At 44.0% G+C, this 23,107-nt stretch overlaps 1 protein-coding gene across 2 annotated transcripts; it reads right to left on the reverse strand.

Moving 5' to 3' along the window:
- Positions 1-107: 107 nt before the first annotated feature.
- Positions 108-16,475, reverse strand: siah1 (siah E3 ubiquitin protein ligase 1). Of its 2 annotated transcripts, XM_078210846.1 has the most exons (3): positions 16,319-16,475; positions 14,141-14,224; positions 108-3,847 (listed from the first exon to the last, which is right to left on the reverse strand). In XM_078210846.1, exons 2-3 carry the CDS (start codon positions 14,184-14,186, stop codon positions 2,997-2,999), a joined length of 897 nt encoding a protein of 298 aa, XP_078066972.1. In that variant the 5' UTR covers positions 14,187-14,224; positions 16,319-16,475; the 3' UTR covers positions 108-2,996. The 2 variants fall into 2 exon arrangements, with proteins under 2 accessions (XP_078066972.1, XP_078066973.1); XM_078210847.1 differs by lacking the exon at positions 14,141-14,224.
- Positions 16,476-23,107: the final 6,632 nt, after the last annotated feature.

Genomic DNA, 23,107 nt, shown 5'->3' on the forward strand with positions numbered 1-23,107 from the left:
CTAACCTGTAGTTCTTAATGCTAAATGCAAGGAACCAAGATCAGGGAGTCTGCTGCTGCAACTTCAAATTTTCAAAAGTTAGTTTAAAAAAGACTAATTGAAATAGGTAGTGATATCAACTTTTATTGGAGTTTAAAATAAAAGCATAAACACACAATAAATCAAGTTTCAGGCAAAACAGTATTATAAAAGTTTCAACTGTAACCCTTACACAGCATCATTTACTGTACAACAGCATGGTTTTAAGCATCAAGAAAATGGGTCTACCACAAAGCTAGCTTAAAAGTATTAAGGTGGGGGGAGGGAGAAGAGAAAGAGACAGGCACAGACAGGAGAAAACAGTGGGAAAGGAAATGGCCTTGAATAAAACGTGTTACTTCCAAATCAAGTTTAAAGGAGTAATGTACTGTACAAGTGATGAAATTCCACATACACAAACACAGAACAGACAAGGGATTTGTCTACCAGTGCTATAGCTGCAGTACTCTACCTCATTAGCAAGGATTTTTTTTTATGGGTAGGTAAATTTTGTAACTAAAGTATAATTGCTCCCAAGCTTGAACTATGCAGCATACAGTAAAGTGTATGAACAAAAAAGTTGTTTTACTATTACACAAATTTGTAATAGTTAAGCAAAGTTAGTCATAAGCTTCCATTACTACTAAACTGGCTGTGCATTTAGCCATCTGGTAGCTGTATTTATACTACTGGCACTGCATTTTTGGAAAGGTTCCTGATCAAATCCTTACTAAGTTATTGCACAAATGATTCAAAAAGCTTCATTAGAACAATTTTAATCCAAGAATAGATGCTAATTCAGATACCTAAAAGTTAAATGTGGAAAGGCATTCCCACAAGCTGACATTTCAGACTGCATTGTAGGAAGACATCTTACCATGTTGATTAAGTTGTTTGGTCAGGTGAGGCAAGGATAAAGAAAAAATTCAAAAGCTATACTTCTGTAGTCTCAAAACTTAACCATGTGCATACTACTTAAAGTAATCCAGTTACTCCTAGCACATTAGTCACTATACAATGCAAATTACTCAACTGCAGAGCTCAACTTTTAATATTAGTTAACTTTTAAACATTAAATACTGTTAATATGCATCATGTTGTCATTGTAACACTGTCTAAATAATGGCGATTGACTCTCCAAAGTTGCTTTCTTAAAATGAAAGGAATCTGAAAAATATTAAATCCCTGCCTTCTAATTTTATAGGATTGTACCTGACGGGTTTGGACTTTGAAAAAACTACCAGCTTCACAAAAAAGGAGTCACATGTATAGAAATTCAATCTTGGGTCATCTTTTGTTGTAAAGCTGCTAGTTAGAGGCAAGACATCGTCTGAATCAAGTTTAATTTTAGGCATCAGAGTTCTAGGCAATATTGGCTGCTGGACTGCCACTAATTTTAAAAGCACAAGAGACTATTTAGTGTTAATTAATTCATTAGATACAACTGAAGTGGGGGCAGACAGAAAATTGTACTTCATTGCAACACAGTATTTAAACATGGCTACAACTTGTGGGGAAGAAATGCAAAGTTTCTACATAAAAGACTATGAATAGGTCTCATTAAGTATAGGTAGCTAGATCTAGTTACTGGAAGTTACTTGAAAGATTTACAGTTGGTTCAAATTTAAATCCAGTCTGCAGACACTTGAAAATCTGCACACAACTATGACCACAACTGAACCTTCATGTACAGTGAAATGACAAGTCTTGGAAACCATTCAGGTAAGTAGCTGCAAATAATTAAAACATGATCAAAATTAAATCAAAAGACCAATAACTGGAAGTATTGATTTATCCTGTACAAAATTAAAAAAACTACTGTGCAATTTATTGCATTTAAGCAACATTCTACAAGGTAGGTAGAATAGACTGGCTTGGCAATTCTAAACAGCTAGCTAATCACATCCAACTACCAATAAAATATTTTAAAGTTGTGTCTCCAAGTGACCAGAAGTTGTCTTTTATAAAAAGGGAAAAAAAAAAGAGGTTCTGAAGTTGACACTGTATTCATGCAGTAGCTCCAATCATCCTTCTCCACAGCAATGGGAGATCCAGATCTTTTGTTCCCAAAGGCCTGAGGCAACAAGGCAGTGCCACTGAAGAAACATGGTTGTGCAGGAAGATATGCAATGGGAAGGGGAAAAGGCCAAGTGTCGTGTTAGGCTCGGTGTTGTCAGATTTGGATAAACTGATTTTAAAAACCTGCAGATGCATTGAAATGTGCAACAAATGCATTTTGATTTCATGCTGAACAGCTAATGAAAGTGCATTATGTTGGTTCAATTATCCATTATATAATGTCAGATACTGCAACTGCAACTCAAGCATTTTCAGGATTCAGAAATTACTAGTCACTTTAAAATTGTTTTATTAACCTGGAGTTTAGTACTAGGCATCGAGAAAAACTTAAAATATCGGAAAGAGTATAAACTTGTAAACTGATTAGGATATTAAATGAACTAAATGGCTTTGAGGGGTTGGTTGTACAAAAAAGGGGAAATTATGAAAAAAGTTCATGAAAATAGCCATACACAGAAAAATTTACAAACAGCAGCAGTTCTATGTAGTGACAATGAGAAAAGCAGCAACTTAAAACTGCCCAACATGGCTCATGAGTAAAGACAATCAGAACACAAATGGTTTAACACCTTTTAGCTGACAATACAATCAAAATGAACTACAAAGTTGTAGCACTTCTTGCATTTGTTTTATGCCCATTCTCTTTAGATTCATAGCACTACCTTCTACAAAAGAGGGTCTCTGTTCAGTGGTTTACTGCATTTATAATTAGTGTTAAATTTTACTATGAGCCAGTTCTGCATCTTACCATCGTGACCCAGACTGAACAATCTAAGAAGCCAGTCTGATAAAAATGCCCGGCAGCAAATGTTGTGCAATGCCTCCAATATTCAGAGCTCATTGTACAGCATTTAATGCCCCAATACTGGCCCCTGACAAGAGCACGTGAAATGTCGATTTCAACACATTGAGATTGTTACATTGATTCCCAGGTTTCCATTTTCTGCAAAAAGCTGTGCAATGCTAGTGTCAAATACCAGACAGTCACTATTCATAATTGCTGTGGCAATACCCTCATGAATTGATCGAGGAGTTGCTTCCCAAGTCAGTCGTCGTCTGTGGCCATTGAGTTCAAGTCTATAGGCAAAGTTCTCAGCTTGTTTGCGTGTTCCAATTAATTGTACTATGGCAAAAAATTGTTGGTGGCCATCATACTTTTCCTGTTTTTCTAAGACCAACATGAAATGAAAGCCAAAGCATGACTGCATCATAACCCAATCAACTGCACCTGGAAGGTTAATGTCTGTGGCCAGGAAAACTATGTCCTCACCCTGCAAGGTTGTAATGGACTTGTGTTGATGCATCAGGTGTGGCATTACAGCATCTAGAGAACCCTGCCATTTACAAGAGGCACCGGGGCAAGGACATGAGTATGGCCTGAACTCACAGAGTTCCTCATGGTCTGCTTTCTCTGTATGTGGCAGTGTTATCTCACAACCTGAAGAGGCATATTTACAAGGGAACAGTACAGAGTTGGCCACTTTTTCCATAGCCAAGTTGCGAATGGAACCCAAAGGGCCCCGGCAAGTAGGACAGCATGTAAGTTTAGGACGGCAGTTGCTGCAGACAAGATGGCCACTCTGGCACTGAAGAATTGGTGGCAGCACATAGTCAAAGCACACTGGGCACTCAAAAAGACTTGCTAAATCACTGTTGGAGGCTGTAGTTCCTGCCAATGCTGGGACTCTCTGGGCAGGAGTGCATTTTGATGTACCTGTGGGGAGTGTTGTGGCAGTCTGACGACTCATTTCTGAAAAGAGGACAAAAAGAAAAAAGTTAGAATGGCAGCAGTTACTAATCCAAAAAAGAGCCTTTTTTACATTTCCATACCATCCTTCACCCAGAGATATACCAACATTACTGAGCTGACTCATTCCCCTCGTATGCATCCATCTTTTTCCCTGCAAAGGACTATGCTCTGTCCACTGCCTTGAGCACATGGCAAAGCCAATCTATTAAAGCCCATTTGTCAAGTGCCTACACAGACTGAACAAAAAACAAGGTGAGGATGGGAGCATGGGATGCAGTCATGCCATCAGAAAAGGCCCTTATTGCAAAAACAGAACACTGCAGAAACTGGAAATACTCTGTCAAGAACACCTGTAGAAATGTTTTGAGTCAATATGATCGGTCACCAACCCAAGTGTTAACGGTTTCTCTCCACAAGGGCTGTCTGACCTACTGAGTATTTACAGCATTTTCTGCCCCTATTTTTGCTAACAGTTCAATTGGAAATTAATGTTACAATGCAGATAAGATGCAACATAATCAAAAACTAAAAAGCACTCCAATTTAGCTTTCTAAAGCTCTGCCTTTTATAGTCCTTAGCACGAAAGTGGGTGATGCTAGCAGGCACAAATTCCTTTTGGTTATGGAAGTAGTGGGCCTAACTACATAGTAACAGGGGCAGTGTAACCAAAGTTCACCAGACTTCATAGAATCCCTACAGTGCAGGAGGCCATTTGGCCCATCGAGTCTGCACCAACCACAATCCCAACTAGGCCCTATCCCAATACCCTCATGCATTTACCTTAACTAGTCCTCTGACACTAAGGGGCAATTTAGCATGGCCATCCAGCTAGCCCACACATCTTTGGACTGTGGGAGGAAACCCACACAGACACAGGGAGAATGTGTAAACTCCATATAGACAGTGACCCAAGCCAGGAATCGAACCTGGGTTGATGGCACTGAGGCAGCAGTGCTAACCACTGTGTCACCCTACTTGTACCAGGGATGGCAGGATTGTCCTATGGGCAAATTGGACCTGTATTCCAGTCTAGTATATGACTGTAACCATAGTAAAAGTAAATGTGACGTTATGAGCAATCAGTTGAAAATAGTGAATGTTGTGAAATGGTTTTGTCTCACTGAAATGTGCTGTTACTGAAAAGATTGGGAACCACTGCTCTAGAAATCCATCTCATTTCAGGAATTCATCCTCCACCCAGTCTATGCAAATTTAAGTCACCCATTATTATATTTCAAGTTACATGCAGCTCTCAACTTTGTGTTACCACTACAGTTTGGTGGCCTTGTAAACAATTCCCAAAGTTTGTTCCCCATTCTGTTTGGAGCTGTACCCAAACTGAATGTACATTTTGATCCTCCAGCCAAAGATCCTCTCTTATTAGCAGCACTACCTCACCTTTGCCTATCTTTGCTTATGCCAAATCTCCAGTCAATTACCCTATAACTACATACAAGGGCATGGGTCAAAAATTTACTCGAGACCCAAGGGTTACTCCAGTTTTAAGTAGGAGGTAGCTTTTGCCCACCATTTGCCACTCCCAAGGCTCGCACCCACCCTAGTTGAAACCAGGCCTGGATACCATTATATAAACAGTTCCCAAGGTCCAAAGCCGGTGCCCAAAGTCTGTCAGCAGGATAAACACAGAACAGAGTAGCCCATGACAGTTCCTTCTTGGCAGACAGTGGTCCCAGCAGCTGAAATGGCTCAGGCCAAGGTTAAGACCAATACCAGAACCATTCGCCTGTCAGCTGTATCCACAAGCCACTGTGCAAGACTGGAAGGGTAACTTACACCAAGAGGTTAGAGGCTGGAGCCTTTGACTATCATGGAGACAGCAAGCTAACAGTCTAGCCAAGGCAAACAAGATGACAAGATGACCCACCCACTTCAATGCCTGCCACCTTCAACAACATCCAGGCCATACTGCTGAAAACCAGACCACCCAGCAAGATTAAAACAGTAGTATTTGGAAGAGAAAGGGGGAGGGGGGAGAGAGGAGTGGATCAATAATTGGAGCAGTAATGAGGGAATCTGACTTTGGAGGAGCAACTCAGATTCTGTCTCCCATGCTTCACTGCTCATCAAATAATACAAGGGACAATGTTTCTTGAATTTTGGGGTATATTTGTCCATTGTATCGAATCCTGTACAAGGGTAATGACATTAATTATTAACATCTCCCTTGTACAGGATTAAATACCACTCAATGGGATGGATACAACCACAACAGCACCCACCCTGCCAAGTTGTCATTAGAACATGAACCAGTTTTGCATTTGTTCTTTAAAGGTTTTGCATAAAAGTAGAGCTCAGCACCTACAGACTTGCTCCCGTGTCCAAACGTGAATATTGGATAAAGTTGCACACAAACAAAGGTTCTGAAGGTAAGCAGGTTACCAACTTCACACTACAGGAAAGACATCTGAAATACTGCTTCAGTCAGAACCCTACTCACTTGTCCTCGATACTAACTCCCTCCATTCATACAAACTGAAATTTGGATTTTGAAGGTTGCTTCATTGGGAATTCCTCTGCCAAATCTTGGTCACATGGTTGAATACTCTCCAACAGGGAAGTGCTAGAAGCTGGACAACCACAATTTTCAAACAATGCCACCATTCAGGTCATGGAGAAAAGTTTGGATTAATACTCCACATCAATTAATCCAATTGTTAATATTCCACAAGTGAGTGGAAAAATAACCAAAGTAATCCTTCATATAAGTGAACAATTGGTATTAAAACAGCCACTCTCATTTGAGTGCTGAATAAAAATACTTCCACAAGTGGAACAATTTAAACTCCTGATGACTCTGATGAAACATCAACCTGAATATTAACCGTTTCCCTCTCCACTGCCTGAACAACAGAGCATTTCCACCTTTGCACCTGCAGCATTTTGTTTCAGAATCTAGATTCCCTGTTTGGTGGTCATAATATTCTTGCCTCGGAGAAGTAAATTTAGCAATACTCAACTACACAATTCTAGTAGGTTGATTGGCTGAACAGTGGAATAGAGGAAAAACCAGCTGAGACCAAGTGGTCCTTGGTTTCAATAACTGAGAAGATGGCCCATCCTCAATTAGATTTTATTTCAGGTTGCAGCTAAAGAGGTGGCTTTGACAAATTTCTTAATTAGCCTGGTTCTGATCAATGTGGATTACTTTCCTATAGTTCATTGCTGGATACACATTTGTTACCCAATACACTTGTAACAACTGCCAAAATCTACTTCTGAAAGCACAAATAATGATGCCCAGACAATTCAGATGTTGACATACAAGTCACCTCCCTCATGTCTTGATAAATCCCTCCACTTGGTTGACTTGTATGCAGAGTACAAAAGTACATGGGATGGGTGGTCATCTTTGTCATTCGCCAATGGATCTGTTCTATTTGGGCATGCTTTAAACTCCACTACAGCTTCACAACAGCCCATATTGCCCTTGCATCCAGTTAAGCAATCCCCAGGATGAAAAAATTGAGGTTGATTACTCATGGTTGAATGTGGGGTGAGGGGGGTGCCCTGTACATCGAATGTAAAAACATAGGCTTTTATATACTGTGACCTACAGTAAATAAACATTCCAACTGAAAGCACTGGTAGCATTTAGTCAATTAAATTCTCCCTTTGTGGGGCTGGAACAGAGTCCAGCTGCCCGAATTAACTTCTGCTGTGAAGAACTTATTGATCACCAAATGCAATCAGCACTCAAAAGGGACCGCCCTTCACCCATTTATGCAAAAATACTACCCATTTCTAACACCCCTTTCCTGTGACATTCATAAATACATTACCTCAAATCTTTCCCATCCTTGCCACAACACTGATGTAGCCCGAATCAAACAAAGACATCCTCTGAACTTGGCATACCTTGCTCTTTTTAAAAAATCTCCTGTGGCACTACAAACATTCTGCTCAAGTATCTTACCTCTTGTCCACAAGTCAAATTGCCCTCAGTCACTTCTTGCTCCCGCCCCCAATTTCACACCTACTCATTGGCCTCCAGCAAAGCCACCTAGAAATGAGGGAGGTTCCTGCCATATGGTACATCTGAAGTGCAAGATTCAATTTTAGGAGTCATTTCAGGAAGGAAGTTCAAACTTCAGGTGGGTTCAGTGCACCATGTAACTAGGTCTTGGTAGGGTTAAATCATGAGAACGGATCACAAACTCGGGTGCATCCCCTGGAGCAGAGTCCCAAATAACCCAGAGTTGAGCTTCTAAAAGACTCAGCTTTCAGCTCAGCCCATGCCAAGATTTAAGACCATTACGATTGAAATACAAGCAATTCTTAAAACTTTGGGTTGAGTCAGAACCAATTTTCCCCATACCAAAATAAGTACAATTTGGGTCAGACATCATTTGTGGAGCACCCAGCATTGTAAATGCCCTCAACTCTTGCCCCATCAAGTTGCTGAGGTGACTGTTAATGTCTGCACGTCTTAGCACAAGTTCCTCAGTTAGTGTGGATATAATGAAGCCATTTAATCACCGTCAGTTGTCTGCTTAACCTTGAACTTCTGCAAGTCTGAGCACATAAACAACATTAGAAACTGAGATAGTTGCACCAAAAACACACTTGTTTCCAACCTAACAAGATGGTTTGGCTTATTCAGTCATACAAATGGGCAGTACAGAATGTCAATGCACATGCATAACATCATAAAGTCAAAATAGACCTCAAAATGGGGTGTCAGTTTTAACTTAAATGCCATAAAAGTCAAGGACCTCCAACAACGCTTTCCTGGTTGACCTCCATCAACCCAAGCTCATTCGAACTAACCGTGAGCAACTCCTCCTGCTCAATCACTACCCCACACCCAAGTCACTAGCTTACATGGGTTTTCAGTACATTTTTGCATGGCCAATCCACCAAACCTGCACTTCTTTGGAGTGTGGGAGGAAACCGGAGCACCCAGAGGAAACCCATGCAAACACAAGAAGAATGTGCAAACTTCCATGACCAACACCCTGGTCCCTGGCACTGTGATGCAGCAGTGCTAACCATTGTGTCATCCCTAACTGAAACATTCTCAGACAGAACACATGAAATTGCAACTTGCAAGATAAGCAAACATCTTCTCAGCTGTAATCACAACCTTTCCTATCTAATTTAGACAAACAATTATTGTTTCTTTCAAGCTATCCTAGCTGGTCTCCTTTATGATTGCATCTTTGGTTCAAAAGTCAAAACATGCTGCTTGATCACTCCTTGCAGCTTCTTTCCCACGACTTGGAATTTTGTACTTTTTTAAAAAACAATCACCAAGTTCATAAGCAAGCTTGATATTTTAAATTCAAGATATCTTCATAAAACCAGGATCATCTGGTCAGCATCCTGATGTAGGAACATTGCAGGCACACAACTTGGCTGCCACATTTCCTATATTACAACATTTCAAAAAAAGTGTTTCATTGGCTGCAAGACACATTAGGATGTTCCATAGCTGTGACAGGTGCTATACAATGCCAGATTCTGAAGAATTCTCATTTGACATTTCCCAGTCTTAAACAGATTGATGGGGCATAGATATCAGTAGAAATATTTGAGGAGAACCTTATTTTTAAAACCAAGTCCACTTCAACTTAATCTTAGTGATCCTTCTAAACTAGGGTTATATTAGAAGAAAGCATTTATTTTCACAAACACCAACCTGAAGTATAGGTGGAAAACAATTTAAGTGACAAGACAGTGAACTTTTAAGATAGCAAAAAGACTGGAGGAGAAAAGGACATTGTGATTAGATAAGGGCAAAATAGACATTAGAAAAAAGATAATGCAAACTAGTCTCCCATCCACTGACTGTCGACACTTCGCAGTGCCTTGGAAAAGCAGCCAGCATAATCAAGGACCCCACTCACCCCGGACAGACTCTTTTCCACCTTCTTTTGTCAGGAAAAAAAGATACAAAGTCTGAGGACACGTACCAACCGACTCAAGAACAGTTTCTTCCCTGCTGCCATCAGACTTTTGAAAGGACCTACCTCTTATGATTTTTCTCTACACCCTAGCTATGACTGTAACACTAGATTCTGCACTCCCTCCTTTCCTTCTCTATGTACAGTATGCAAATACTTACTGTATGCCAATACATGTGACAATAATCAAATCAAAATAAAGATGCATCCAAGATCGAGAGGATGTTTATATAGTTGCAACATGATACGCTGGGGGGGGGGGGGGGGGGGGAAAAGAGAGTGAGAATACAATAAAAGCAGGGCAGTCTGATGACTTGTTACTGACAGGTGATACAAAGAACAGTACAGCACAGGAAACAGGCCCTTCGGCCCTCCAAGCCTGTGCCACTCCTTGGTCCAACTAGACCAATCGTTTGTATCCCTCCATTCCCAGGCTGCTCATGTGACTATCCAGGTAAGTCTTAAACGATGTCAGCGTGCCTGCCTCCACCACCCTACTTGGCAGCGCATTCCAGGCCCCCACCACCCTCTGTGTAAAAAACGTCCCTCTGATGTCTGAGTTATACTTCGCCCCTCAGCTTGAGCCCGTGACCCCTCGTGATCATCACCTCGGACCTGGGAAAAAGCTTCCCACTGTTCACCCTATCTATACCCTTCATAATCTTGTACACCTCTATTAGATCTCCCCTCATTCTCCGTCTTTCCAAGGAGAACAACCCCAGTCTACCCAATCTCTCCTCATAGCTAAGACCCTCCATACCAGGCAACATCCTGGTAAACCTTCTCTGCACTCTCTCCAATGCCTCCACGTCCTTCAGGTAGTGCGGCGACCAGAACTGGACGCAGTACTCCAAATGTGGCCTAACCAGCGTTCTATACAGCTGCATCATCAGACTCCAGCTTTTATACTCTATACCCCGTCCTATAAAGGCAAGCATACCATATGCCTTCTTCACCATCTTCTCCACCTGTGTTGCCACCTTCAAGGATTTGTGGACTTGCACACCTAGGTCCCTCTGTGTTTCTATACTCCTGATGACTCTGCCATTTATTGTATAACTCCTCCCTACATTATTTCTTCCAAAATGCATCACTTCGCATTTATCCGGATTAAACTCCATCTGCCACCTCTCCGCCCAATTTTCCAGCCTATCTATATCCTGCTGTATTGCCCGACAATGCTCTTCGCTATCCGCAATTCCAGCCATCTTCGTGTCATCCGCAAACTTGCTGATTACACCAGTTACACCTTCTTCCAAATCATTTATATATATCACAAATAGCAGAGGTCCCAGTACAGAGCCCTGCGGAACACCACTGGTCACAGACCTCCAGCCGGAAAAAGACCCTTCGACCACTACCCTCTGTCTCCTATGGCCAAGATGTGGAGATGCCGGCGTTGGACTGGGGTAAACACAGTAAGAAGTTTAACAACACCAGGTTAAGTCCAACAGGTTTATTTGGTAGCAATAGCCACACAAGCTTTCGGAGCTCTAAGCCCCTTCTTCAGGTGAGTGGGAATTCTGTTCACAAACAGAGCTTATAAAGACACAGACTCAATTTACATGAATAATGGTTGGAATACGAATACTTACAACTAATCAAGTCTTTAAGAAACAAAACAATGTGAATGGAGAGAGCATCAAGACAGGCTAAAAAGATGTGTATTGTCTCCAGACAAGACAGCCAGTGAAACTCTGCAGGTCCACGCTATTACACCAGGTTCATGTTCTAGCAGGTTCATGTCACACTATTTGTAACTCCCACAGTTGCGTGGACCTGCAGAGTTTCACTGGCTGTCTTGTCTGGAGACAATACACATCTTTTTAGCCTGTCTCGATGCTCTCTCCATTCACATTGTTTTGTTTCTTAAAGACTTGATTAGTTGTAAGTATTCGCATTCCAACCATTATTCATGTAAATTGAGTCTGTGTCTTTATAAGCTCTGTTTGTGAACAGAATTCCCACTCACCTGAAGAAGGGGCTTAGAGCTCCGAAAGCTTGTGTGGCTTTTGCTACCAAATAAACCTGTTGGACTTTAACCTGGTGTTGTTAAACTTCTTCCTATGGCCAAGCCAGTTCTCCACCCATCTAGCCACTTCTCCTTGTATCCCATGAGCCTTAACCTTCTTAACCAACCTGCCATGTGGGACTTTGTCAAATGCCTTACTGAAATCCATATAGACGACATCCACGGCCCTTCCTTCATCAACCGTTTTTGTCACTTCCTCAAAAAACTCCACCAAATTTGTAAGGCACAACCTCCCTCTTACAAAACCATGCTGTCTGTCACTAATGAGATTGTTCCGTTCTAAATGCACATACATCCTGTCTCTAAGAATCCTCTCCAACAACTTCCCTACCACGGTCAAGCTCACCGGCCTATAATTTCCTGGGTTATCCCTGCTACCCTTCTTAAACAACGGGACCACATTCGCTATCCTCCAATCCTCAGGGACCTCACCCGTGTCCAAAGAAGCGACAAAGATTTCCGTCAGAGGCCCAGCAATTTCACCTCTCGTCTCCCTGAGCAGTCGAGGATAGATGCCATCAGGCCCTGGGGCTTTGTCAGTTTTAATGTTCCCTAAAAAACCTAACACTTCCTCTCTTGTAATGGAGATTTTCTCTAACGGGTCAACACCTCCCTCCCGAGACACTCGCGGTTAACACGCCCCTCTCCTTCGTGAATACCAATGCAAAGTATTCATTTAGGATCTCCCCTATTCCCTTGGGTTCTAAGCATAATTCCCCTCCTTTGTCCCTGAGAGGTCCGATTTTCTCCCTGACAACTCTTTTGTTCCTAACGTATGAATAGAATGCCTTAGGATTCTCCTTAATCCTGCCTGCCAAGAACATCTCGTGACCTCTTTTTGCCCTTCTAACTCCCCGTTTGAGATCTTTCCTACTCTCTCTGTATTCCTCCAGAGCTCCATCTGTTTTCAGTTGCCTGGACTTAACGTACGCCTCCCTTTTCATTTTAATCAGATCCTCAATTTCCCTGGTTATCCACGGCTCTCGAATCCTACCTTTCCTTTTTACAGGCACATGCCTATCCTGCAGCCTTATCAATAGTTCCTTAAAAGACTCCCACATGCCAGACGCGGACCTACCCTCGAACATCCTCTCCCAATCAACATCCACCAATTCCTGCCTAATCCGGCTATAGTCAGCCTTCCCCCAATTTAGCACCCTGCCCGTAGGACAGCACTCATCCTTGTCCATTACTATCCTAAAGTTAACAGAGTTGTGGTCACTATTTGCCACATGTTCCCCTACCGAAACTTTGACGACCTGACCGGGCTCATTTCCCAGAACTAGGTCCAGTATAGCCCCCTCTCTAGTCGGGCTATCTACATACTGTTCCAAAGAACCTTCCAGTACGCATTTTACAAATTCCTCCCCGTCCGGACCCCCAGCTCTAAGCACTTTCCAGTCTGTGCCAGGAAATTAAAGTCCCCCACTACAACAACCCTATGTTTTCTGCACCTATCCAGAATATCCATCCCATGACTCCATCTTTTGAGAATCACAGGTAGAGCGGTACTATATCTAGCATCTGCCATCCAAGGGGAAATGGAAACTATAGTTGAGGTTTAAGATTGTAAACATTAACATTATAGGCCAGTGGGCTAATATACCCTGTAGAAGGATGGGGTGCTACTCTACAGGCTTATGTTGAGCTTCAGTGGAATAGCATAGGAGGCCAATAGGAGCAGTAGGCCATTTGGCTCCTCAGACCTTCACTACCATTCAATCACACCTAATCTTTGCAGCCCAACTCACTTTCCTGTCTGCTCCCACTCAGATCAAAAATCTGTCTAATAATTCAGCAATGGATAGATTCAATGACCAAACTTTCACCGATTTCTTGGGTAGAAAATTCCCAAGTTCTAGATTAACCCACAAGGAGAATCATAATTTCAACATCTAGCCTGTCAATCCCCCTCAATCTTTTGAGATCACCTCATTCTTCTGAACGCCAATGAGTATGGACCCAGCCTGCTCAACCTTTCATCAAGACAATCCCCGCATCCCAGGAATCAACCTAGTGAATCTTCTGAACTGTCTCCAATGAAAGTCTATTCCCGCCCAACAATGAAGACCAAAAAGACTGTAGCGCTCCAGGTGTGGTTTCACCAGTATAATGGATGTAATACTGACCTGCAGAACTATATAAAAAAGTTGGGAGTGGAGAATTAAAGCAATATCTCAAACATTTGCAACAAGAATTGTGTCTAGCAAAACAATCATTCAACTTGCTTCTGGTCTCCCAATGCAGGGGAAACTACATTGTGAGCAACAAATATAATATTCTAGGTTGAAATCACTGAAGGATGCAAGGGAGATGATGAAAATGCAGGTACTTCACCTGCATGGAACGGAGCAGCAATCTTCCTGGGCCAGTTGTCATGCATGACTAGGAGGTTGCAGATAGAACAGTCCCTTGAGCTTACTGAAACAATAGGAGAAAGAGGTACTTATTTGTGCAACTATGTACTACCAAATGCAGAAGCTGGTAGGGGACAAGAGGGTCCAATTTATTAAGGGAGAAGGCAATTCTCAGCTAAGGAATAAGACACAGTACAGGAATGAGACAGAGAATCTGGTGAACTGGTGCGACAACAATAACCTCTCCCTCTGTCAACAAAACGAAGGAGATGGTCATCGACTTAAGGAAGTGTAGTGGAGAACATGCCTGTCTACATCAATGGGGGTAAAATAGAAATGGTCAAGAGCTTCAAGTTTTTAGGTGTGCAAATCACTAACAACCAGTCCTGATGCCTCCCATGCCAACCCTATAGTTAAGAAAGCCCACCAACACCGCTACTTTCTCAGAAGGCTAAGGAAATTTGGCATGTCTGCTGCAATTCTCACTAACGTTTACAGGTGCACCATAGAAAGCATTCATTCTTGTTGTATTACAGCTTGGTATGGCTCCTGCTATGCCCAAGATAGCAAGAAACTACAAAAGGGAGTCCAGTCGATACACAAACCAGCCTCCCATCCATTAATTCGGTCTACACTTGTGTCTTGGAAAAGCAGCCAGCATAATCAAGGACCTCACGCACCCTGGTCATACTCTCTTCCACCTTCTGTCAAGAAAAAGATACAAAAGTCTGAGATCATGTACCAACCAACTCAAGAGCAGCTTCTTCCCTGCTGTCATCAGACTTTTGAATGGGCCTACCTCGCACCAAATTGATCTTTCTCTACACCCTAGCTATGACAAGCTACATTCTGCACTCTCTCCTTCTCTATGAACAGTATGCCTTGTCTGTATAGCGTGCAAGAAACAGTACTTTTCACTGTATACTAATACATGTGACAATAATAAATCAAATCAAAGGCAGTCAACCAACGTATGCAGCAAACTACTGTATTCAGCCTTTCAACTGCCAAGAATCCAGCTTTCACGTGTTAAAGTTCTCCTTCACCTTTCTTCTTTCCCCCCCCCCCCCCCATTAAAGCCACCCTTCAAGTAGGTTTTGCATGGCAACACAACCTTACTGGTTTTGTATAACTACTTCAAATGGAGGGTAGTGACTAAGCAACCAGATAGCCATTCTACCCACGCAGGTTGTGTTTAAAAATTAAGTGGGGCGAAGAGAATGAAGACAGCTGGAAAATCCAATTTTACAGGTGCCGGCCTTGTTTGCACCTGCTCCATGTGGAAGACAGGGATATGTACGTAGTGTTGGGGGCTGCCTGTACGTATTAAAACACCACACTTTCCTCACCAGTTGAACCGAGGGATAGCTTCAGTGGCTGCTGCGCTAGACAGGGAGACCTCGTGATCCTTGGGCGAATTATATTAAATTATCAGCGACTGTCAACACGGAACAAAGACGTGGTGGCTGGGGTTTTTTTTTTATTTTCCGCCTACAAACATCTCCATTGTGTCAAACATACACACGAGGTTAAACTCTTTTTTGGATCCCCACAAAAAAAAAACGGCCGATCCGCCAGCATGCAATTTTTTGTTTCTCTTTTTTTCCGTTGTGTCACAACACAAAAAAAAAGCACTGCAGAGACGGGAGGAAAGAGAGAGAACACGGTGGAAGGAACTAGACTGGGAGCCAAGAGACTTGTGGCGGCCGTTCAGCACACTTTACGAAAGCCACGTTAGAGAGGAGGTCTGCAGCCGACAACAGAAGGGAGGGAGGGGGTGAAGGAAATTTTTTTAAAAAGGCAGCAAGCGGAGCGCGGCAGATGTTGACAACAATAGGGAGCTGGAGTAAGGAGAGAGACAGAGAGGGCCGCGGCCTAGTCAGCCCTCGCCATGCCGGCGGCCTCTCCCACACAATAAACACAAGCCGCTCCCCGCTTCAGCCTCCGCCAGAAGCGAGCCCCGCCGTAGAGGAGGAAACAAGCCGCCTTCCTAACAAAACTGAGCGCGGGGAGCCGCCGGAATCACGCACAACTCGGGTCACTCCGACCTCAAATGTCTCTCTCTCTCCCCGCCAATAAAAGGATCTTCCTCCCTCCCTGTCTCTCTCTCTCTCTCTCTCTTTGTGCTTTTAAAGGTCCGATTCTTAGTCGCCCTTACCGGCTTCAAAATGCACACTCCGGTCGCTCCCGGAGGTATGGCTGCTTGTTTCTCCTCCGCCGCCCGCCTGGCTGGCACAAAGCGAGCACTGAGCCGCCGACTGGCTCCGCTGGGGTGGCCCGGCTACTTTACCCCCCTCTCGCTCGCGCTCGCTCTCTGTGGAACGGCTCTAACCGCCGCCCGCGCTCGAGCCCCCCACCCGCGTTCACCTGCCCCGCGCCACGCACTTAATTATTCCAGCCGCGAAGCCAATCAGCGGCGGCGCCCCGACTCCGCCCTCCCTCGCGCCTTTTCCCGCGCTTCTCGCGCGTTTGGAGGTCTTGACCGAGGGTCATTCTGACTGGAAACGTTGGCTCAGTTCCCTCTCCACAGATGCTGTCAGACGTGCTGAGATTTTTCCAGCATTTTCTGTTTTTGTTTCAGATTCCAGCATTCGCAGTATTTTGCTTTTATTTAAGTCAGTTGGAGCCCATTATGGTCGGCAACACAATTCGCACTCACCACTGAGAGAATCGCAGCATGCAATAGCACAGGAGATATAAGGCAAATATTGCCTGTGAGATCTGTCTGTTCTTTTCTCAATGAGGTCCAATGAATATAATCCCAAACAACATCCAGGCTTGATAAAGGCAAAATATTCGAGCTCTGACAAAGGGTCAGGCTGATTCGAAACATTGGCTCTGTTCTCTCTCCACAGATGCTGTCAGACCTGCTGAAATTTTCCAGCATTTTCTGTTTTCGTTTCAGATTCCAGCATTCACAGTATTTTGCTTTTACTTAAGTCAGTTGGAGCCCATTATGGTCGGCAACACAATTCGCACTCACCACTGAGAGAATCTCAGCATGTTATAGCACAGGAGATATAAGGCAAATATCGCCCGTCAGGTCTGCTTGTTATTCTTTTCTCCATGCAGTCCAATGAGTAGAATCTCAAACAACATCTAGGCTTGATAAAGGCAAAATACTCGAGCTCTGGCAAAGGGTCATCCTGACTCGAAACATTAGCTCTACTCTTTCTCTACAGATGCTGCCAGAACTGCTAAGATTTTCCAGCATTTTCCATTCTTTGTTTCAGATTCCAGCATCCATTGTATTTTGCTTTTATCTAAGTCAGTTGGAGTTGTTAGCCCATATGGTTGGCAACACAATTTGCAGACACAGCTTAGTGAATTGCAGCATGTTATAGCACAGGAGATATAAGGCAAATATCGCCCGTCAGGTCGGCCTGTTATTCTTTTCTCCATGCGGTCCAACGTGTATAATCCCAAGCAACATCCAAGCTTGATAAAGATAAAATATTTGAGCTCTGACGAAGGGTCATCCTAATTCGAAACGCTAACTCTATTCTCTCTCCACAGATGCTGGCATCTGGCAATTTTTTCCAGCATTTTCTGTTTTTGTAACATCAAGGCTTGGGCTGACTAATGGCAAGCAACATTTGTGCCAGGCAACGACCATCTTCAATAAGAAAGAGTCTAACCATCTCTCCTTAAGTATCAACGGCGTTACCATCACTGAATCCTCAATGCTCATCATTCTGGGGATTACAATTGACTAGAAACTGAACCAGCCATACAAATACTGAGGCTAGGAATCATGCGGCAAGCAACTCACCCCCTGGCTCCCCAAGCCAGGCCACCATCTACAAGTCAGGAGTGTGATGGAGTAATCTCCACTTTCCTGGCTGAGTTCAGCTCCGACATTCAAGACTTGACACCATCCAGGACAAAGCAACCTGCTTGATTGGCATCCCGTCCAACGCCTTAAACATTCAATTGTTCCACCACCGACGTACAATGACAGCAGTGTGTACAATGTACAAGATACACTGCAGCAAGTTGCTGAGGCTCCTTCGACCGCATCTTCCAAACAGATGACCACCAAGAAGACTAGGAAGGCTGATACATGGGAACACCACCACTTGCAAGCTCCTTCAAACCACATACCATCCTGACTTGAAACTATATTGCTGTTCCTTCAGTGTCACTGGGCCAAAATCCTGGAACTTCCAAACAGCATTGTGAGTGTACTAACGCCACATCAAGTGCAGTAGTTCAGGAAGGTGGTTCACCACTTCCTTCTCAAGGGCAGTTAGGGATAGATAATAAGTGCTAGTTTAGTGCATCATCTTAGTTTTTTTTAAAAATCCCACTCTTCTCCCATACATCCTTTAATGTTTGTGTATCACCAAGAATTTTCCTTTAAACATTTTTCATTTACAGAATGTGGGTATTGCTAGCGAGGCCACCATTTATTGCCTATTCCCAATTGCCCTCGAAAAGCCTTCTTAAACTACCACAGTTCCAGGTTTTGCCCCTATAGCAATAGTGGCTGCCTATATTAAAGGTCACTAGGATATGGATGATGAGGGAAGCAAGGTGGAAATTGAAGAGGCACTAGACATAATTGTGCATTCTTTCTTAAATACAGGAGTGGGGGACTGATGAATTGCACATGTTTCACCCTTGCTCAAATAAGGGTGTAAGGATAAGCCCAACAACTACTCCAGGCCAGTAGGTTTAACCTAGATAGGTGGGAGAACTTTTCAAAATGAAAACGCAGGACAAAATTAAAAGTCTTAGACAAATATAGATTAATTAAGGAAAGTCGACACAGATTTGTTCAGGACAAATTGTGTTTAAGTAAAGTTTTGGGTGAGATAACAGGAAGAATTGATTAGGGTAACGCAGTTGATGTGGTATATGTGGACTTCCAAAAGACATTTGATAAAATGCTACCTACAGTGTTGTCAGAAAAGTTTAGCCCGTGGAATAAAAGACTCAGTCACCACATGTATACAAAGATGACAATGACAGGATATAGAGAGTAGTGATTAGTCAGACTAAGGGGAAATGAGGGGGGACGATACTTCCAAAAGTGCTGAATTGGCGAGAAGAAAACTGGTGTAAATCACGACTGTTTTTTCAGTTCAACTTCAGACCCGAATCTCCCCACTCTGTCCAATGCAGAGGTCACAATCGTGAATCTCATTAAAAGCTCAGGGGCGGGCCTATTCACGCCTGAGTCTGACAGTTCCGGGCCTCTGCGCATGCGCAGTGGCCCTGATCTGACAGTCTCCCTGTTTGCTCAATTGTTGGCCAACCCCGGACCCCCACACTGCTGCTCCCCCAAACCCCCCATGGCCCGAATGCGGCCCCCACAAGCATTCCCGGGCCAGCCCCGACCCGGAGCGCCCGATCCCCACCCTCCCATCCCGGCAGACACCCCACTCCCCGGGAGGTAGACCCCCCCCGGCTGACCACCCCCCGGGAGGCAGACCCCCCGGCAAACCGCCTCCCACAGCCCAACCTGATCGTTGGCTTCCCTCCAACCTTGACTGATCCCAATGCAGAGTGGCAGCGGGACCCCCCCACCCCCACAATAGGCCCTGCCCTCAATGGGCCACGCGCTTTGGCCCCCCCATAAGCCCCGCCTCCTTGGCCCCATCCCCATGGTCCCTTGGAACCGCTTCCTTGACCCCGTCCTCTTGGGACTGCCCAATGCTCGATGGGCAGTGCCAAGGTGCCCCCTGGGCATGGGCACTTTGCCCCTTGGGCAATGCCAGGGGGCATAGGCTGGCATGGCTTGGTTGTCCATGCCCAGAGGACATCACCCCCCACCACCTGGTCCCCTGGAGAGCCCCGACTGCCCCCCCTCACTCCAATGGGGTCTCCTGCTAGTTTCCCGCCAGTGGGGAGCTACTCTAAACCCTGAACCCTGGCAGGGTGTGAGATGCAATCGGGCATGGAAAATTTTGTGCCGGGTTCCGGCTGCGCCTGTTCTCTGGCTGTGGGAAATGTGCATACATGGGGAACGCATGCGCGAATCCCATGAAATGGCCGACACGTAATTCTCCCATCCCAATGCACTAAAAACGTACGCATTGGGATGGGAGAATTAAGCCCGAGGTTTTCCAGTACCCAATTGGGACCATTGCTTTTCTAGATCTATATTAATGACCCTGGCTTGTGGTATGTAGGACAAAATTTCAAACTGGTGGATGACACAAAACTTGTAAGTATTTTGAACTGTAAGAAGGGTAGTAATAGACTTCATGGGGAAATTGACAGGCTAATGCAATAGGAGAACATGTGGCAGATGAAATTTAATGCAGCAAAGTTTGAAGTGATGCATTTGGTAGGAAGAATAAGGAGAAGCAATACAAAATAAAGGCACAATTCTAAAGGAGGTGCTGAAACAAAGGGACTTCACAGAATCCCTACAGTGCATAAGAAGGCCATTTGGCCCATTGCGTCTGCACCGACTCAGCACAGTGTGGCACGGTGGCACAGTGGTTAGCACTGCTGCCTCACAGTGCCAGCGACCCAGGTTTGATTCCGGCCTCGGGTCATTGTCTATGTGGAATTTGCACATTCTCCCCGTGTCTGCATGGGTTTCCTTCGGGTGCTCCGGTTTTCTCCCACAGTCCAAAGATGTATGGGTTAGGTTGATTGGTCCTAGTGTCAGGGGGATTAACAGGGTAAATATTTGGGGTTACGGGAATAGGGCCTGGGTGGGATTGGGGTCAGTGCAGACTTGATGGGCCAAATGGCCTCCTTCTGCACTGTAGAAATTCTATGATTCTTACCCAGTCCCCCCCGCTTACCTGATCACCGTAACTCTTAATCCACCTTACCAATACAATTTGGGAAACTAAGGGGTAATTTATTACGGCCAATTTACCTAACCTGCACATCTTTGGACTGTGGGAAGAAACCTGAGCAACCGGAGAAAACCCACGGAGACATAGGGACAATGTGCAAACTCCACACAGTCACCCAAGGCCGAAATCAAACCCGGGTCCCGGATGCTGTGAGGCGGCAGTGCTAACCACTGTGTCACCATACCACCTGGCAAATAATGAATTGTTGAGATCAGCAGTTGAGGGAACAAAGAGATTTGTGAACAAATCATGCACATTGGAATTGGAGCTACAACTCATTGAGGAGTGGTGACTATGAGGACCAGACTTACAGATATATGTGCACAAATTGTTGAAGGGTTGGCTGACAAAGTTCTTAATAGAGAAGGTGGAATCCTGGGCTTTATAAATAACAGCATTGAATACAAAATAAAAGAAACTATAGTAAATCTTTAAGAAGTGCATGCGTGGCCTCAACTGGAGTATTGTTCAATTCTAGACACCACACTTTAAGAAGGATGTGAAGACATTAGAGGGGATGCAGAGAAGATTCAAGAAAATAACTCCAAGAATGAAGAACTTCACTTATGTGGATAGATTGGAGAGGCTGGGTTTTTCTTCTTTCTGATAAAGGACTTGCATCCCATATAGCACTTTTCATGCCCACCAGATGTCTCAAAGAAATTAACAAACAATGTGGTAGATTTTGGAGTGTAGTCGTTGTTGTAATGCAGGAATCTCGGAAGCCAATGCACACACAGCAAATTCCCACACACAGCAACATGTTAATAATCAGATAATCTGTTTTATCATAGCAGTAGTATCATAGTATCCCGACAGTGCAGAAGAGGCCATTTGGCTCATCGAGTGTGCATTGACTCCCTGACAGAGTATCTTACCCAGGCCCTCTCCCCCACCCTATCCCCATAACCCCATACATTTCCCATGGCTAATCTACCTAACCTACACATTTTGGGGCTCAAAGGGGCAATTTAGTATTGCCAATTCACCTAATCTGCACGTTTTTGGACTGTGGGAGCAAACCGGAACACCTGGAGGAAACTCAAGCAGACATGGGGAGAGCATGCAAACTCCACACAGACAGTCACCCAAGACCGGAATTGAACTCAGGTCCCTGGTGCTGTGAGGCAACAGTGCTAACCATTGTGCCACTGTGCAATTTTATGTGATGTTGATTGAGGGATAAACATTAGCCAGGGTACTGAGGATAACTCCCTGCTTTTTTGAAATAGTGCTTTAGGATGTCTCACAAATTTGATTGAGTTTTTTGAAGGGGTAACCAAGAAGGTAGATGAGGGCAGTGCAGTTGATGTTGTCTACACGGACTTTAGCAAGGTCTTTGACAAGGTACCGCATGGTAGGTTGTTGCATAAGGTTAAATCTCACGGGATCCAGGGTGAGGTATCTAACTGGATACAAAATTTGCTTCTTGACATAAGGTGGTTGTAGAGGGTTGTTTTCCAAACTGGAGGCCTGTGACCAGCGGTGTGCCTCAGGGATCAGTGTTGGGTCCACTGTTATTTGTCATTTATATTAATGATTTGGATGAGAATATAGGAGGCATGGTTAGTAAGTTTGCAGATGCCACCAACATTGGTGGCATAGTGGGCAGAGAAGAAAGTTATCTCCGATTGCATCGGGATCTTGATCAATTGGGCCAGTGGGCTGACGAATGGCAGATGGAGTTTAATTTAGACAAATGATGCATTTTGGTAGGTTGAACCAAGGCAGGACTCACTCAGTTAATGGTAGGGCATTAGGGAGAGTTACAGAACAAAGAGATCTAGGGATACATGTTCATAGCTCCTTTAAAGTGGAGTCACAGGTGGACAGAATGGTGAAGAAGGCATTCAGCATGCTTGGTTTCATCAGTCAGAACATTGAAAACAGGAGTTGGGACGTCTTGTTGAAGTTGTACAAGACATTGGTAAGGCCACACTTGGAATACTGTGTGCAGTTTTGGTCACCGTATTATAGAAAGGATATTATTAAACTAGAAAGAGCGCAGAAAAGATTTACTAGGATGCTACCGGGACTTGATGGTTTGGCTTATAAGGAGAGGCTGGGTAGACTGGGACTTTTTTCTCTGGAGCGTAGGAGGCTGAGGGATGATCTTATAGAGGTCT

This window comes from Mustelus asterias, chromosome 4 (assembly GCF_964213995.1).
Source record: "Mustelus asterias chromosome 4, sMusAst1.hap1.1, whole genome shotgun sequence".
Classification (NCBI taxonomy): Eukaryota; Metazoa; Chordata; class Chondrichthyes; order Carcharhiniformes; family Triakidae; genus Mustelus; species Mustelus asterias.

What these genes read in the sequence shown, in the direction of transcription:
- siah1 (XM_078210846.1), bottom strand. Translation starts at nt 14,186, where the DNA reads ATGCATGACAACTGGCCCAGGAAGATTGCTGCTCCGTTCCATGCAG. An exon ending in TGCTGCTCCGTTCCATGCAG is followed by an intron (nt 3,848 to 14,140) that starts GTGAAGTACCTG and finishes TCCTCTTTTCAG; the next exon opens with AAATGAGTCGTCAGACTGCC.